At 40.7% G+C, this 16,983-nt stretch overlaps 1 protein-coding gene across 1 annotated transcript in view; it reads right to left on the bottom strand.

Annotated features, from left to right (window-relative positions):
- Nucleotides 1-8,121: 8,121 nt before the first annotated feature.
- KIAA0895 (KIAA0895 ortholog) overlaps nucleotides 8,122-16,983 on the bottom strand; it is a 54,632-nt gene continuing 45,770 nt past the window's right edge. Inside the window, exons 6-7 of the mRNA XM_043463209.1 lie at nucleotides 12,539-12,636; nucleotides 8,122-10,663 (exon numbers count right to left, since the gene is read on the bottom strand). Coding sequence (XP_043319144.1) covers nucleotides 10,502-10,663; nucleotides 12,539-12,636 — 260 coding nt within the window. The 3' untranslated portion in view covers nucleotides 8,122-10,501. The remainder of the gene's footprint in view (nucleotides 10,664-12,538; nucleotides 12,637-16,983) is intronic.

The following is a 16,983-nucleotide window of genomic DNA, read 5'->3' as shown; positions in this document are numbered from 1 at the left end:
TGGAGAGATTTTGTCATAAATGGGTGTTGAATTTTGTCAAAAAGCATTTCTGCCTCAATTGAGATGATCATATGCTTTTTACTCAATGTGGTATATCATACTGATTGATGCAGATATTGAAAAATCCTTGCAACCCTGAGATAAATCCCAGGTGATCATGTTGTATGATCCTTTCAATGTATTGTTGGATTCAATCTCTTAGTATTTGGTCAAGGATTTTTACATCTATGTTCATCAGTGATATTGGTCTTTTTTTCCTCATATCTTTTTCTGGTTTTGGTATCAGCGTGATGGTGGCTCTGGAATGAATTTGGGAGTATTCTTTCATCTGCAATTTTTTGGAACAGTTTCAGAAGGACAGGTGTTAACACTTCTCTAAATGTTTGATAGAAATTACCTGTGAGGCCATCTGGTCCTGGACATTTGTTTGTTGAGTTTTAAAATCACAGTTTCAATTTCAGTACTTGGAATGTTCTGTTCATATATTCTATTTCTAGTTCAGTCTTAAAAGATTTTACTTTTCTAAGAATTTGATTTCTTCTAGTTGTCCATTTTATTGGCATACAGTAATCTCTTATGATCCTTTACACTTCTGTGGTGTCCACTGTAACTTCTTTTTCATTTCATATTTAATTGATTTGAGCCCTCTCTCCTTTGATCAGTATGATTAAGAGTTTATCAATTTTATCTTCTCAAAGAGCCAGCTCTGTTTCATCTTTTCTGTTTTCTTCATTTCTCTTTATTTCTGCTCTGATATTTATGATTTCTTTCCTTCTTCTAACTTTGGGTTTTCTTTCTTTCTCTAGTTGCTTTAGGCATAAGTTTCTGTTGTTTTAGATTTTTGTTTTGTGAGTTATGGTTGTATTGCTATAAACTTCTTAAAAGTGCTTTTGCTGCATCCCATAGGTTTTGAACTGTTGTACCTTTCATTTGTGTGTCAGTATTTTTTTAATTTCATCTTTTGATTTCTAATCTCATAGTGTTGTAGTCAGAAAAGATGCGTGATATGACTTTAGTTTTCTTAAATTGACCACGCTTGCTTTTTGGATCCCAGCATGTGATATCCGACAGAATGCCCATGTGCACTCGTGAAGAATGTATATTCTGCTTTCAGATGGAACATTCTATAAATAACAATTGCACTCATCTGGTCTAAAGACTCATTTAAGGCCTTTGTTTCCATATGGATTTTCTGTCTGGATGATCTGTCCCTTGATGTTAGTGGGGTGATAAAGTTCCTCACTGTTTTTGTCTAACTGTTGATTTTTTCCAACTGTTACCATTTCCCTTATGTACAGAGGTGCTCCTGTGTTGCCTGCATATATATTTACAATTGTTAAATCTTCTCCTTGGATGGACCCCTTGATACGTAGTGTCCTTCTTTGTCTCTTTTAAGTCTTTAAAGTCTATTTTGTCTAATAAGAATATTGCTACTCCAGATCTTCTGATTTTCATTTGAATAATTTTACCCATCCCTTTGCTTCTATCTCAGTGTTTTCCTAGATCTGAAGTGGGTCTATTATAGACAGCATATATACAAGTCTTGTTTATGTATCCATTCAGCCAGTTTATATGTTTTGGTTGGAGCATTTAATCTGTTTACATTTAAGGTAATTATTGATATGTATGCTTTAATTGCAATTTTAAAAATTGTCTTGGATTTGTTCTTCAAAGTCTTTTTTTCTTCCCTTCCTCTCTTGTTCCCGTGTGGTTTGATGATTATTTTTACTGTTGTGTTTGGACTGCTTTTTCTTTTGTGTGTGTGTATCTATTGTTGATTTTTGGTTTGTGGTTACCATAAGGTTTTGCTATAACAATCTATATGTGTGTGTGTGTGTGTATGCATCTCTCTCTCTATATATATATACACACACACAAGATTTGTTTTAAGTTGCTAGTCTTTTAATTTCAAATGCACTTCCAATATCCTACATTTTCATCCTCATGATTGCTGGTTTTGATACCATATTTGTGTGTGGACAAATATGTATGTTTGCCTTTATCAGTGAGCTTTCCCATTCCTAATTTTCCTCTTTCTGGTTGTGGCCTTTTCTGCCCAGAGAAGTGCTTTTAGCATGTGTTGTAAAGCTGGTTTGGTGGTGCTGAATTCTCTTAATTTTTGTTTGTTTGTAAAGCTTTTGATTTCTCTATCAAATCTGAACTAGAGCCTTGCTGAGTATTCTTGTAGGTTTTCCCCTTTCATCACTTTAAATATATCCTGCTATTCTCTTCTCACGTGCAAAGTTTCTGCTGAAAAATCAGATGATAACCATATGAGGATTCCCTTGTATATTTTTGTTGCTTTCCCTCCTTGTTGCTTTTAATATTTTCTCTTTGCCATTTGCAATCAATTTTTGTCAGTCTGGTTAATATATTCCTCCTTGGATTTATCCTATATGGGACTCTCTGCACTTCCTGGACTTGAGTATTTCCTTTCTAGTTTTAGGGACGTTTTCAGCTATTCTCTCTTCAAATGTTTTCTCAGGCCCTTTCTCTGTTTTCTCTTTCTGGGCCCCTTATAATGCAAATGTTGGTGTTTAATGTTGTCCCAGTAGTCTCTTAGGATGTCTTTTTCTCCTTTTGTCTTTATTCTGTTCCATAGCTGTGATTTCCATCAATGTTTTAACGCCTGCTTATTCATTCTTCTGCCTCATTTATTCTGCTGTTGACTCCTTCTAGTTAGTGTATTTTTCACTTCAGTTATTGTATTGTTCATCTCTATTCTTTAATTCTCTGGCTCTTTGTTAACCATTTCCTGTATCTTCTCAGCCTGTGCTATAATAATTCTTTTTCTGAGATCTTGAATCATCTTTACTATCATTACTCCAGATTCTTACTCAGACAGATTTCCTGTCTCTACTTCACTTAGTTTTTTGGGGAATTTTATCTTGTTTTTTTCCATCTGGACCATATTTCCTTGCTGCCTCATTTTGTCTAATTTTCTGTTTATGGTTTCCATTTCTCAGGCTGCAGTTTTGTAGTTCCTCTTGCTTTTGGTGTCTGCCCCCTCGTGGATGAGGCTGTTCCATGGCCTCACGCAGGCTTTGATGGGAGGGATTGGTGTCTGTTCCTGGTGGGTGAAGCGAAGTCATGTACCTCTGGTGGGCAGGGATGTGCTTAGAGGCGGTTGTGGGCTCGGGACTTTAGGCAAGCTGTCTGTGAGAGGTGGTGCTGAGTTCCCACCCTGTTGGTGGTCTGGCCTGGGGCAATCCAGCACTGGAGCCTAACCGCTGCTGTGTGGGGCCGGGTCTCAGGGCTGAAACAGCAACCTCTAGGAGAGCTGACACTGATGATTACGCCCTGGGCCTCTACCACCAGTGTCCTTCCCCCACAGCGAGCTACAGCTGACTCCTACCTCCCCAGGAAGACACCACTGAGACCTTCAGGCAAACTGTTCCAGGTGCCCATGGAGTCATTGCTTTGCCCTGGTTCCCAGTGCTTATGAAACCTTGTATGCATCCTCCAGAGCAGAGTCTCTATTTCCCCTAGTCCTGTGGAATTCCTGCTCTCAAGCCCCACTTGCCTTCAAAAGCCAAATGCTCTGGGAGCTCATCTTTCCAATGCCAGACCCGCAGGCTGGGGAGCCTGACATGGGACTCAGAACTCTGAGTCATGTGGAAGAGCCCCTGGCAGGTACGGGATTTGATTATGATACGAAAGTGCCCCTCCTACCATCTCACTGTGGCTTCTTTGTCTTCAGAAGTAGAGTATCTTCTCTGGTAGGTTCCAGTCTCTCTTTCTGATGGTTATTCATCAGTTAGTTGTGATTTTGGTGTGTTTGTGAGAGAAGGTGAGCTCCTTTTACTCTGCCATCTTGTTGCCTCCTCTAAGAATATTTAACTTTAAAAATGTCCAGTCTATTTTTCTTTTTTGACTTGTGACTTTGGTCTAAGGTATGTAATTAAGTGGAAAGAGCAACACATGCAGAATTATTTATATGATAGTAATCTCTCTGTAAAAAAGGATGAAGGATGAAAAGTATTATATATGTATGTGTGCACACATGTTAGTTGTTCAGTCGTGTCTGACTCTTTGCAACCCACGGACTATAACCTGCCAGGCTCCCTGTCCATGGGACTCTCCAGGCAAAAATTCTGGAGTGAGTTGCCATTCCCTTCTCCTATATATATATATATATTATGTTTGTGTACATAAGAAGTGGTAAGTTTTATAAGAAACTGAAAATAATGCTCTCTGGTGGGGGAGAGCTGCAGCAATGGGAGTCACAGGTTGAAAGGACACTTCATCTCATTTTCTAATATGAAATTTTAAATTTCAAAATGCAGTTATTAAACCTAGAATTTGGCTCACATCCATACTGAGTAAAGCAATAAACATGGACTCAAAAATGCAAGAAAATTTGAAAGACAGTATGTGCATATAGTAAAGTCAAATAAAAATAGTATGGAGTAAAATGAGTCTCTTACTTCTGACTTCTAGTCCTTCAATATCACCAGTGTCTTGTGTAGCTTACCAGAGATGTTCTGTGGCTATACAAGTGTGTGTACATGTACATATACATACCATCCCTTTTTAAAAATCAAATATGAACTGACTTCAAACACTGTTTTGAAATATGCTTTTCTACTTAATAAATTTTGGAGATTGTTCTACAATGATGTAGAATCTACATCAATACATACAGGTCTACTTTGTTTTTAAATAGGCTGTATAGTTTTAACCTGTAAGTATCATCTAACTAGTTCCTTGCTAATGAATTTTAAGGTTGTTTCTACTCTCTTTGTTGCAGTACAAAGACCCATATCTTTGCACAAAGATACATTACATATATTATTTTTGCACATGTATATACAATGTATTTGTGATGAATAAGCGTGTGATAGTATGTGTGTACTTATTGTGGAATTGTTGCATTAAGGATATACATGTTCTTAGCATTTTTATGTATTGTCTAATAGAGCTCTAGAATCAACTTATCAAAAAATATCCTCTTGAGATTGTGCTTGGAAGTACTTCCTGGAAGGCATATCTAGTGATAATGATCTTCTTCAACTTTAGTTTGCCTGAGAAAGTCTTTCTCTCTCCATTTCTGATGAACAACTTTTTACCACAGACAGTGTTCTTGGTTGGCAGTTTCCTCTCAGCACTTTGAATACATCATTCCACTCTTTCTTGGCCTGTAAGGTTTTCACTGAGAAATCTGCTTAATTATAGTATGGAGGTTCCCGTGTAAGTTACAAGCTTCTTTTCTCTTGCCTTTTTAAAGATTGTCTCCTGTAGTTTTATTATGGCATGTCTTGAAGACGATCTCCGAGTTTGACCAATGAATTTCCAAATTTTCCCTCAGATTTGGGAAATTCCCAGCTATTATTTCCTTAATAAGCTTTATACCCCTTTCTTCCTCTGGAACATCATTAATTTACAAATGTTTTCTTCTGATTTTATCCCATAGATCATGTAGGGTTTCACTATTCTTTTTCACTCTTTCTTCGTTTTCCTCTGAATAATCTCAAAGTTCCCATCATCTATCTCACAGATTCTTTCTTCTGCTTGACACATTCTGATATGCTATTTTTCATTTCATTCATTGTATTTTTCTACTTCAGAATTCATTTGGTCCTTTATGACTTCTATCTCTTTGTTAAAGTGCTCATTTTATTCATGTTTTCTTGTTTCATCAACATTGTTTTTAGCTCGCTGAGCCTCCTTACAACAGTTATTTTTAACTCTTTCTCATGTAAATTACAGATCTCCATGTCTTTGGGATCAATTGAAGATTATCATAATCCTTTAGTAGTGTCATATTTTCTTCAAGTTTTGCTTTGTTGTCTTTGTAGTTGAAGAAGCAGTCACTTCCTTTAGTCTTCACAAACTGCTTCAGGAGAGAAATAACTTTAGTCATCCCTGCTAGAGATTCTGAGGCTTCCTCTGATTAGCCATGGGTAAGTCTGCTCCACAGTCTTTGCTCTCTTATGGCAGAATTCTTAAGCTTGTACGTCTTCTCTTGATTCTGCAATGCAGAAGGCTAGATGCTGACAACTCCCTTCTGCTTTCCCAAGAGTGGGGCTAAAGCTCATGTTTGTGGTCTCTGGCCTGCAGATTCAGGCTGGCATTTTTTCTTCATGTTCACTAGCAGTCTGTTGCTCTCAGGAGTGCAGACAGGGAGCCGGCCCTAGGATGGTGTGTGTGTGAGGCACTGGTGCACTGCTGGTTCCCATGGGCCAGTCGGGAGATCTGTGGGTAAGGCGTCCCCTGTGGGCCAGCTTCTTGATGGGACCATCAGTTAGGACTCGTGTGTGTGCTTGCATGCATGCTGTCGTGTCTGACTCTTTGCGACCCCATGGACTGCAGCCCGCCAGGCTCCTCTGTTCATGGAATTTTCCAGGCAAGAATACTGGGGTAGGCAGTTGCCATTTCCTACCCCAGGGGATCTTCCTGACCCAGGGACTGAACCTGCAACTCCTGCATTGGCAGGCAGGTTCTTTACCACTGTGCTACCTGGGAGGCCCCAGGAGGACCCTTGGAGGGCTTTAAAGGGTCAGAGAGCCTCTCTGCTGTTCTCAAACCAACTTTTTACTTCCCTGCCATGCAGCTCATGAATCTGTCATCTGGAGGAGGCAGGAGAGAAATGGATCCTTTTGGCAGCTTCCCACACAGTTGGAGAAGCTGGGAACGAACTCACTCACGTTTTCCTATCCAGGAGAAACCACAGGCTGAGGAGGTCTCTCTTGGCCCTGAACTGTGCCACCTTGGGGGAAGCGTAATGAGGTTAAAATCAAACTCTTCCTCTTCAAAACCTATACTCACTCACTGCTCCAAAAGTGTGCTGAAAATGCTCCACTGGAAACGTAGACTTCCACAAAGGCGCTCTTGTCTGTGGGTGACTGTCTAAGACAGTACTTTCCAGGGGCTTCCACACTGCAGCGGGCTCACAGCCACTGCAGGGGCCAAGCCAGAACCTAGGTCTGCGTGCCTATCAGCCAATGCATGGGCAGGAGAGAGTCCTACCAGGTGGCCTGGCGTGTAGTGCTGGCTCCCAAAGCTCTCACGAAGTCAGCTGTGTCTGCAGACAGATGCCAAATTGTCTGGGGTGGGTGACACACACAAGGGAAAACTTACTCAGCCAGGTTGATATCACTTCTGAAGTTGGCTGTCTTTTGTGAAGGCAACTAGAAGAAATGAGTTTTCAGTAGTCTCTTCTCAGTGGTCAGATTTTCTCTCTCTCAGCTTTGTCCCTGTTCTTCAGGCACAGTTCTCCATTCTGAAGGCTAGAAGTTCAAGATCAAGGTGTTGGAAAGTTTGGTTTTTCCTGAGAACCACAGGGGAAGGCTCTGTTCTGGGCCTCTCTCTTTGACTTAGAGATGGCTGCCCTCTCACTTCCTCTCCATATGCTTTCCAAGTACTTGAAATTCCACATATTCTTAAAGCTAGCTAAAAACATTGGTATTCCTTATCCTGGCAGTTTCAAGATATTAATTTCTTTAGCCACTGGAATTAGAGTGAACAAAAATGTAATTACAGCCAACTGACAAGGCCAATGTGTTGACTCCCTTGGGCACCTGCTCAGGGGATTGCCTCAGGGCCTCTGATGACCCAAACAGCTGTATTCTTTAGCCCCAGGCTAAAGTTGTTCAGGCTCCAAACAAGCCTTGCAAAGAATGGTGGTAAAATGTTGTGAATACTTACTACTTTGCAAGTGATCTTTCTCTCTATGCTTCAAACACATGAGCAGACCTGTTTACTCTGGTTTTCATTCTTTTGGGAATACTTTTGGGTATGGTACTGGCACTGCTGTAACCTGGGTCTGTGCCTCTTCCTCACTGGAGTGTGAAGTTTCTTGTCTTTCTCATCAGAGGACCTCTAATGCCCAGCACAGAGCCTGCTCCTCAGGAGGTTATGCATAACTAAACAAACAGGATAGTAAACTAAGACAGACTTTTTCCCTCTCTCCTTTTTCCTATGCCCCAGGGGGAGATACAGTGAGCTAATCAGAGGAAAGGCAGAGTGTGGCAAATGCAGTATTTCTCTATAAATAAAAATACTAGAAGACAGATGTTACTGATGGTATTGAAATACTTACCATAATAAATACCCAGAAATACAACAATAAAAACATAAGTTTTAAAAGAACAGAAGTTTGCATGCATATATATCGACATAATTCATTTGAGAACCTCAGTGCTATTTATTTCTATTGCAGCTAGACACCAAATGCTCAGATATAAAACAAATGGTACACACTTTAAACACTTTTACAAAGGTGAAAATATAAAGGCGACTATGGATTCATGTTTGCAAACAATTTTACTTCAAATCTGTGAAAACCTAACAGTTTATCAGACTTTGACACAGCTATGTTAGAATTACAGTGGACAAAATTGGTGAAATCCTAATCAGTAGCCTATAGCAACTGATTACTCTAATTAAAACTAGTATGACCTTCAACTAGTCTAAGTACCACTGCTACAAATTTCTATTTCTAAAAACTTTTATTTTGGGAGAACAAAACTGACCTTAATGCTATTTTGAGAAAGAGAATAAACATTAAATCTTCAATCTCAACTTTTAAAGCTTAGAGCTCTTTAAGTATTTCTGCTAATCTACTTTTGGTTCAGTGCTAACTTTTGAAATATCTTCATCAGTGTGATTTAAGGTCTTTTTTTTCTTTTTGTCCAGATAGTACTCATGTTTTTTGTCTCTATACCAAAGCAGTAAGGCAAGAAAGGTTTTCCTTTTTCAGATCATATAATATCTGTCCATTTTAAAATTCAGGGACCGAAACCACTACAAACAATCCTACCAATAGAAAATTAAGGCTGCTATGGTTTTCCTTTATATTTAAACCATAAAATAAGATTAGCAGTGTTATTGCCTACAAATGTTGAATTTAGCATTTAGGCTTAAGTCACAGGACATCAATATTGCCATTTCTGTGTTTCAATTTCAGTTAATAAAACATTGTTTTCACAATTACCTTTGATAAGTTTGAAGATGAAGTCAGAAAAACACTACACAAAAGCTGAAACTGGGTGACTGTGCTACAGGTAAACAATGCCTGAAGGGACAAGAGTGGTATTCTGGTGTCTGGCTGGTACTGCTGCACTGTGCCCCCAGCCCCGCAGAGACGGGCAGGGCGCACTCCAGCCCCCATGACACAGGTCCGACGCCTTCAGTGCTCCAAAGGGCCTGGCCTGCTTAATTAGGTGAAACGGCTTTGCAAGAACTGCCAGGTGCCGGTTTGAAGCGTATCATTCTCTGAGGTGAGCCCTTCTAGAAATCACATAACCTAGTCTGCAAGAGAGTTTCTAAAATCCTTTCCTAGCATGAATGTGAACCAGGCTTTGCAGAGTACATCTCCCAGTGTTAGCACCATAGTTAAGCCTGAATTGAGGTAAAGATACACTCACACACTCTGGGTAGAAATTACAACAGCAATTTTCAATGGGGTATTTACAGCAGTATTCTTTCTGATTACTAAAAAAGCTGTTTGAAAAACCACTTGATCCCAAGTATGTGTGTGTGTGTGTGTGTATATATATATATATATAAAACACACACAAGTATATACTGAAATTGATAAATGACAAAGCTAGGTATAAGTGTAGTGAAACAACTCATTTTTGAAATTCAAACTATATCATTTTTGGCTTGATGAAGTCAAAGATTTTGATTAAATACTCTGAACCAATATCACAGAGCTGGTTTATCAAATGGAATGCCCAGAAATTGTTTCTCAGAGTATAGTTAAGCTTACTGTAGATACTACCCAGTCAACATCCACTCCTTGCTCCATTTAATTAAAAAAAAAAAAAATGTTAAGTGGCTTCTCTCTTGCCCAACTATTTAGGTAGAAAAACCTCTCTGAGACTTGTATTTTCATTTACATAAAGGAATAGAGAGGAATGGGGAGAAAAGACCCTAAAACTTGATTAAAATTTTGAAGAGGTACACTATATTTCAGCAAATGAAAACCAAGTTTAGCTAAGGGATAACTGGACAAAAATGAACTAATAACTTTAAAAATTGCTTTTCCCTTCCCTTTAACATTACTTAACATGTAAGAAAATAAGTCTTAAATTTCTTCTTTTCTAGCTTTTGGGGCTATAATACAGAGAAGAATTACTGTCCTTTATTACATTAGACAGACCCCTGGAGTCTGAACCACACTGGACTTCGATCTCTAGGCAGAGCCGGCCCTGGTGCTCAGACAGGGGCACTGAGACCAGCGCTTACGGCTCAGGAAGACACTGACCACTCCGTTTGACCAGGATTCCTCAAAGACACCTGTCGGCAGTATTTTCATGTGACTCCGAGATTCAGGTAAGAACAGGAGTAACTGTCCCCTGGAGCCTACAGAAACATTTTAGGGAAACAGTTTAACATTTGTTCTCAACTTAAATATTTAGCTGAATACTGCAGATCGTTCTTCAGAAAACTCATGTAAATAGCCATTCTTCTTTTATAAAGCTGCTGGTGCCAACTGCACCTAACTGGTAATGTACATGGAGGCATAACCTAGCTATGTTCGCAAAGATACTATTTAACATATAAGGTCTTTCAGCTCCCTGTCAGTCAGTTCATTCACTTCCATGATCTTCTCCAAGTGCTCCATATATCGGCTATGGTCCTGCAAAAAGTGAGGAATCCTCATGTTTTCAGTAACTGCCAATCCTTTTAAGCGATCCACATCTTCATAAGAGACCTGAAAAAAGGAAGATTGGTTAATTTTTAAATGTGACTACTAGTTAGATTTTGAAGGGCAATTTCTTCCTTTGGTCTTAATGAAGTCTGAAGTAGGTAACCTGTTTTTCAAATTAATACCTGGAAAATAAAACTTTACTGTGTTCAATGCATACCCTCACCACATTTTAAAAAGTATGTGATTTAACAATCTCTTGTGGCTATAGTTTGTCTAGAAATTAAACAACTAAACAAATCTCCTGCCTAAATCTAAAAGAATTGAGAAAATAGAATGTAAATGCTGTGTTAATACATTAGAAAAATCAGCACAATTGTATATTAAATTCTTTTAGTTTGAGAAATACAATTTGTGTTTTGTTAAATTCTTTTGCTTTGAAATTTTTAAGTATTTTTTAAAATTTCACATCTCTTTGAAGCCAGTCTTTCACAGGTACTATATTAAGCTTAGGGGTGAAAATTTTAAGTACTATTATCCTCTGATCAGCACTCAATTATTTTACTGAATATTTATGTCACTAAGTGTAGTAGGTGATAGGAAATAGGTTTGGTGTTGATACTGAGGTAGTTTTATCTTCAACCATTCTGAGTTTAATGAGACTAATGCTGGGAAATAAGGTTCTCATTTTAAGAAAAAGGAGATACACACATGGAATGGAAAGGGTTGTAAAAGCACCTTGTGGTGTCTGATTTGAATTAGAATGTCCTTATGATTTAAAACAAATATACAGTTTGCTCATTGAAAAGATCCAGAAGTATCAGCACCCCAGAAGTGATGTACACACCTTGTGCTAGGATGTTGTTTCCTAAATACCATTTCCCACTAAGAGGAATCAAGACTTCCTTGAAGAAATATCCAAGGTGAGCCCAGAATATTTTACTTTGCTGGGAAACATGTAGACAAGTTTTTAAAAACACAGGAGCAGTCATTGGAAGAGCGAAATATAACAGAATTCAAAGATCTCTATTTTGCTACTGCTACTACCAGTGTAAACTAATTTGGGCAAAAAATCATCAAGAGATGTTAAAACCATTTCTAGAAAGGTTAGAGAATAGTACATTTAAAGGTATCATCCCACAAATCACTTATTAATGCAGTGGTGAAAAGGTACCTTTGCAGTGGAGAGATCTGGCAGTAACTAACTTACCCTGGTGACTAAGCACAGCGTCACTAATAACGGGACTAATCTACCTGCTGTCTAGTGTGACACAGTGAGAGACAGACACGTGATTCGTTTCAGCAGTATTTCCTGGCGAAAATGTGTAACCTGAAGCTAGTTACAAGAGAACAATCTGATAGTCCAGATTCTAGGAATTCTCAAGGAAACTGTCCTAAATTCTTAAAAATGTCATAAAAAAGACTAGGGTGAGGGGGACTTTATAAATTAACAGTTTAAAGAGAACAACTAAATGCAAGACATAAATTTTGACTGGATTTGGGGTCATGAAAAAGCTACAAGGGGCATTTTGGAGATGATCTGGAGAATATGAAGTGGACTTTCTTCAGGCATTATATGGAATCAATGATAAATTTCTTTAGAAAACCATATGGTCATGTCAGAGAATATCCTTGTTCTTGGGGGATCATGCCAACGCATGAAGGGGAGTAGAGTTATACCTGCAGCTCACTTTAAAATATTTTAGAAAAATATGCATATAAAAATTAATGGTTCCAAATTTCCTTCTTTTTCTTACTGTCCACAAAGAAATATTGTATCTTGGTTCTGTGACAGAACCCCATTTCTTCCTTCTTGTTATCACATAAGGAATATGATTTTATTGCTAAGGAGTTTCAGCCTGAGACCTGGTTCCTCATGAACTGAGCTGGAGGAAATGCCGATCTGGCGTGTCCGGGAGCTGTGTGCCGCTGCTCTCTCACCTTCCCCAGGGTGGTCAGGAGATGGAAGTCAATGGTCTCTCTGTAGCGGAGGATCTGCAGGATGCCGTCCAAGTACACCTGGTCTTTACTGAAACACCCTGGAGGAACCAAAGCAGTGTTCACTTTCTGCTGTTTAAAGAAGTTAAGTAACTAGATACCAGCCCACTCACTTTACTAGAGGAATCAGTCCTGTGTAAGGTCTTGAGAACTACCACAATTAAGTGCAGCTGAGTAGCTTCCCTTTAAGAATTCCTTTTCCCTGACTCCCCATCATCAAAACAGCATTTTCCCCTAAAGAAACACTAGTAATTTAAAATACACGATTCATAATTACGCCACCCACCATCTGATCATAAACTTAACTCCCATGATACACTGAAGGCATCTGGGTGGGGAAGGCTGGGTAAGGTAAGCTGTAGAACAGTTAAGTCTCAAGGAGACACTCTGGAGACATGGGATTTCAGAAATCCCTTTGTTTTTTAAAAAAAAAATAGTACCCTTTACTCTGTTAAAATTAACTGTAGATGATTTTGATACTACTCCTCCCCCCAATGAAACAAAAAACTAGAACTGAATTTGTCGAGAATATGAAATAGGTAATATGAAAATCAGGAATGAGATCTGAGCCTAGATAAAAAGTGGTATTCTACTTACAAGGAAAACCTTTCTCCCATCATGACATAACTTGTATAAATTTTTAAAAATTTTGCTCTAGGTTTAAATGGACTAGAAGGAACTAGAATTCTACCAAATGGAGAATCATATATTAGGAAATTATTGTTCAAGAGTTCCCAAGATGATGGACTAGGAAGACCCTAAGCAGACCTCCTCTCAGAGGCATACCAAAATTACACAATTTACAGACCAAGTATCAATGAGAGAGACCAACCTACCAGAAAATATTTCTACAACAAAAGATACAATGAGGAACCACAGCTAGATGGGCAGGCGGAGAGAAATCACAGTACAGGTGGGAGACCTAAGAATGGAAGACTAATGGCAGGTATAGAGACCCTTTACAAGGAGCAGGAGAATAAGCCAGACATCACCCTCCCCAGCCCCGGCGTCCTGTGTGGGGAAGACAAGGCCCCAGAATGTTTGGCTTTGAAGGTCAGAGGGGACTTACTCTGGAGAGATCCAGACACTGTGGAAAAGAAAGACTCCACTCTTAAATGAAAAGGTGCCCACAAAATTTCACATGCTCTGAGAGCTAGAGAAGGAGCAATAATTTGAAAGGAGCCTGGTCAGAACTACTGTCAATCCTAAAAAATCTCCCAGAAAGGCAGAGGTCAGCCTAGGGACCCAGACACTGGTACGGCCACTTTGGGGAGTTGGTTCTACCATCTCAGAACTGGTGCTGTGAAGCACGGGTTTGGAATCCTCCCTGCAGCTTATAGCCTTGTGACCAGGTCTGGCCCACCCCACTCACCAGCCTGAAGGCACCAATGCTGGGTCATCTCGGACCAAGCGACAAGCCAGGTAGAAATAAATCCCAGTCACAGGCAGACATATACAAGCCCCAGGACAATGGCATTTTCCTATACCAAGACTCAGCCCAGCCAGCAGCAGGTGAGACTAGTCCTAACACCTGCTGGACCTCAGCCACCAGCAGGACAACAGCAGCCTGAGACACTTTGGGCATCTTAGCCAGCTTTGCAGATCAGGTCCCACTTACCAGCGAGCCCACAAAAGCGTCAGGACACGCAACAGACCAACTCCCAACTGTGTCAAAGACCAGTGAACCCACTGGGAGTTTCAGCTCCAACATCATACCCAACTGTGTCAGGAACCCACCCACATTGCTGGCTCAGCAATCTGACAAAGCTCAGAAATTCCAGGAACTAAATAAACAATTCTGCATACTACTAGCCACACATTAAATTAGAAAAAACCAAAAAGGAGTAAACTTACATCTGCATATAAATAAACAAGTAGATGCACAGTGAAATGTAAATTGACTATATTCACAAGCACTTAGGAGTTAAAGGATACCTGGTGTCCACAAGTGTCCCAGAGTAGGTATGAGAAATGGAATACAGAACAGGGGAGATTTCCCAGAAGCCAGGATCAAGGGGTCAATTTTCATCACACCTTCTTATACACAACAACGTGTTCCAGAAAATGCAGACGATAACGCTCCTTACTGGAGAACTGCAAATCGAAACGACAAAGTGTGTCCCCCTAGCAGTAGCAGAATGGACATCACCAAATATCTGCACAGGATAAATGCTAGAGAGGGGCATCCTTGGAGTGGCAGGGAATGGAAACTGGTAACAGACACTGCAGAACAGGATGAGGTTATCTCAGGGAAAGACAGAGTCACCTGATAGTCAAGCAGCAGCACTCCTGGCCAGTACAGGGACAAAACCCCGTGCTTCGCAAAGCTTAAAGGCGCACGCAGCCCACCCCTGACTGCCGCACGGCTTACAGCAGCCAGGACAGAAAAGCCACAAAACTGTCCAGCAAAAGAGGCAGGCATATAGAAGCTTAGGTACAAACATACAAGCGTATACTTCTCATGAACAAGAAATGGAATAAGACCACACGACTGGACCTGCAGAACATTATACTGCATGACCAAAATCAGAGAAAGACACATGTTCTATGATAACACTTAGAGGTGGAAACTAAAATTTAGCAAAAAAAAAACAAAACAAAAAACCAGTTTGAGAGATTCACAGAAGAGACTCAGAGAAAAAACAAAACCATATAGTGCCCCCGAGAGAAGGTACATGAGCAGGGAATTTCATTAGGTCATTAGGATTTAACAGGGACCCATTTATACATTTGAATAGATCATCAAAAAGGACCTAGTGTATAGCACAGGCTTTCTTGGTGGCTCAGACAGTAAAGAATCTGCCTGAAATGCAGGAGACCTGGGTTCGATGCCTGGTTCAGGAAGATCCCCTGGAGGAGGACATGGCAACCCACTCCAGTATTCTTGCCTGGAGAATCCCATGGATAGAGGAACCTGGCGGGCTACAATCCATGGGGTCACAAAGAGTCGGGCAAGACTGAGCGAGTAAGCAGTGTATAGCACAGAAAACTAGACCCAAAATCTTAACTATGGGGAAAGAAGCCTAAAAAGAGTAGATCTCTATCTATCTGAAACTGAACCATGTGGGTGCACAGTAAAATAAAACACCACTGTAAATAAGCTGTATTTCAGTATCAACTAAAACTTAAAAGGCCTACCCTCGTCCAGGGGTTCCTTGCAGTCTGGTGATTACACATCCCCAAGGTCAGAGCAGGCCTGTGTGCCAGGGCTGGCAGAGGGCTGAAGGAGAGGCGAAGGCTGTGCCAGAAAATGACCTTGCTTGGAGCTGCAGTGCCTGATCCTGCTGAGATGAGACCACCATCTCCAGATCCAGTGGGCACATCCCACAGCCAACTGTTGGCTATGCCCACCGAGAGAGGTGGACTCTGTGGGCCAGATGAGCACTGAGAGGCACCTGGCCGCCGCCTCTGCTGATGGCTTCCCTATCTCTAGCCTCCTTCATTAGAGATGCCCAAAGTATGGACACCCCACCCTGCACAGAGACCTTCGAGGGCTTGGCTTGCCCCTGGGCCAAAAGGAGAAGGGAGAGGAAGGACACACACACAAGCCCCGGGCTGTGTATTTGGCCACATTCCACATTCACAACCCAGGGCGGAAACAGACTTGCAGAATGACTGGATGCCGAGACTCAGACATGAAGAAAGCCTGCTGCCTGGTGGCTGTTTCTCGTAACTACACCGTTAATACAGGCGCTGAGGAGTACACCATGTATGCATGCAAGGACTGTGAGACGGGCAAGCACACCTGCCATCCAGAGACGTCCCAGCAAAGGTATGAGAGACGGAATTCATAGGAGGGCAGACTTCCCAGAAGCCAATTTCAAGGTCAATTTTCATCACACCCTCTTATACATAAAAACTGTCCCACCAAAATACACATGTGTCACTCCTTAGTGGAGAACTGCACATATAAAGAACAAAGACCCGGATCCTCTGGAGGTCAACAGGATGGCCATCACTGGATGATTACACACGATTGATGCCGGAAAGGGACCCTGACAAACAGGCCCCTCCTACGATGTGGCGGGGAATGGACACTGCTAACAGACATCAGCAGAACAGAATGGAGGCTTCTTAGGGAAAGAAATACAGAGTCACCTGATAATGGAGCAGCTGCACTCCTGGTTGGGAAAGGGACAAAAGCGCGATGCGTGAAGACCCGCATGCCCCACCCTTGACTACGGCACCGTTTATGGCAGCCAGGACAGAAAAGCAACAGAAATGTCCGTCACGAGCAGCTGGGATATAGAAGCTCAGGTACAAACACACAAGGGAGTATTACTCCTCCCAAGAAAGAAACAGAATAATGCCATTTGGGGGACACATGGCTGGACCAGCAGAACATTATACTGCGTGAACACAACCAGATGAAAACAATAATAATAATG

Source organism: Cervus canadensis, chromosome 3 (assembly GCF_019320065.1).
Source record: "Cervus canadensis isolate Bull #8, Minnesota chromosome 3, ASM1932006v1, whole genome shotgun sequence".
Lineage (NCBI taxonomy): Eukaryota > Metazoa > Chordata > Mammalia > Artiodactyla > Cervidae > Cervus > Cervus canadensis.
The sequence above is the reverse complement of the archived record's forward strand: the minus strand, read 5'-3'. Positions and strand labels throughout refer to the sequence as shown.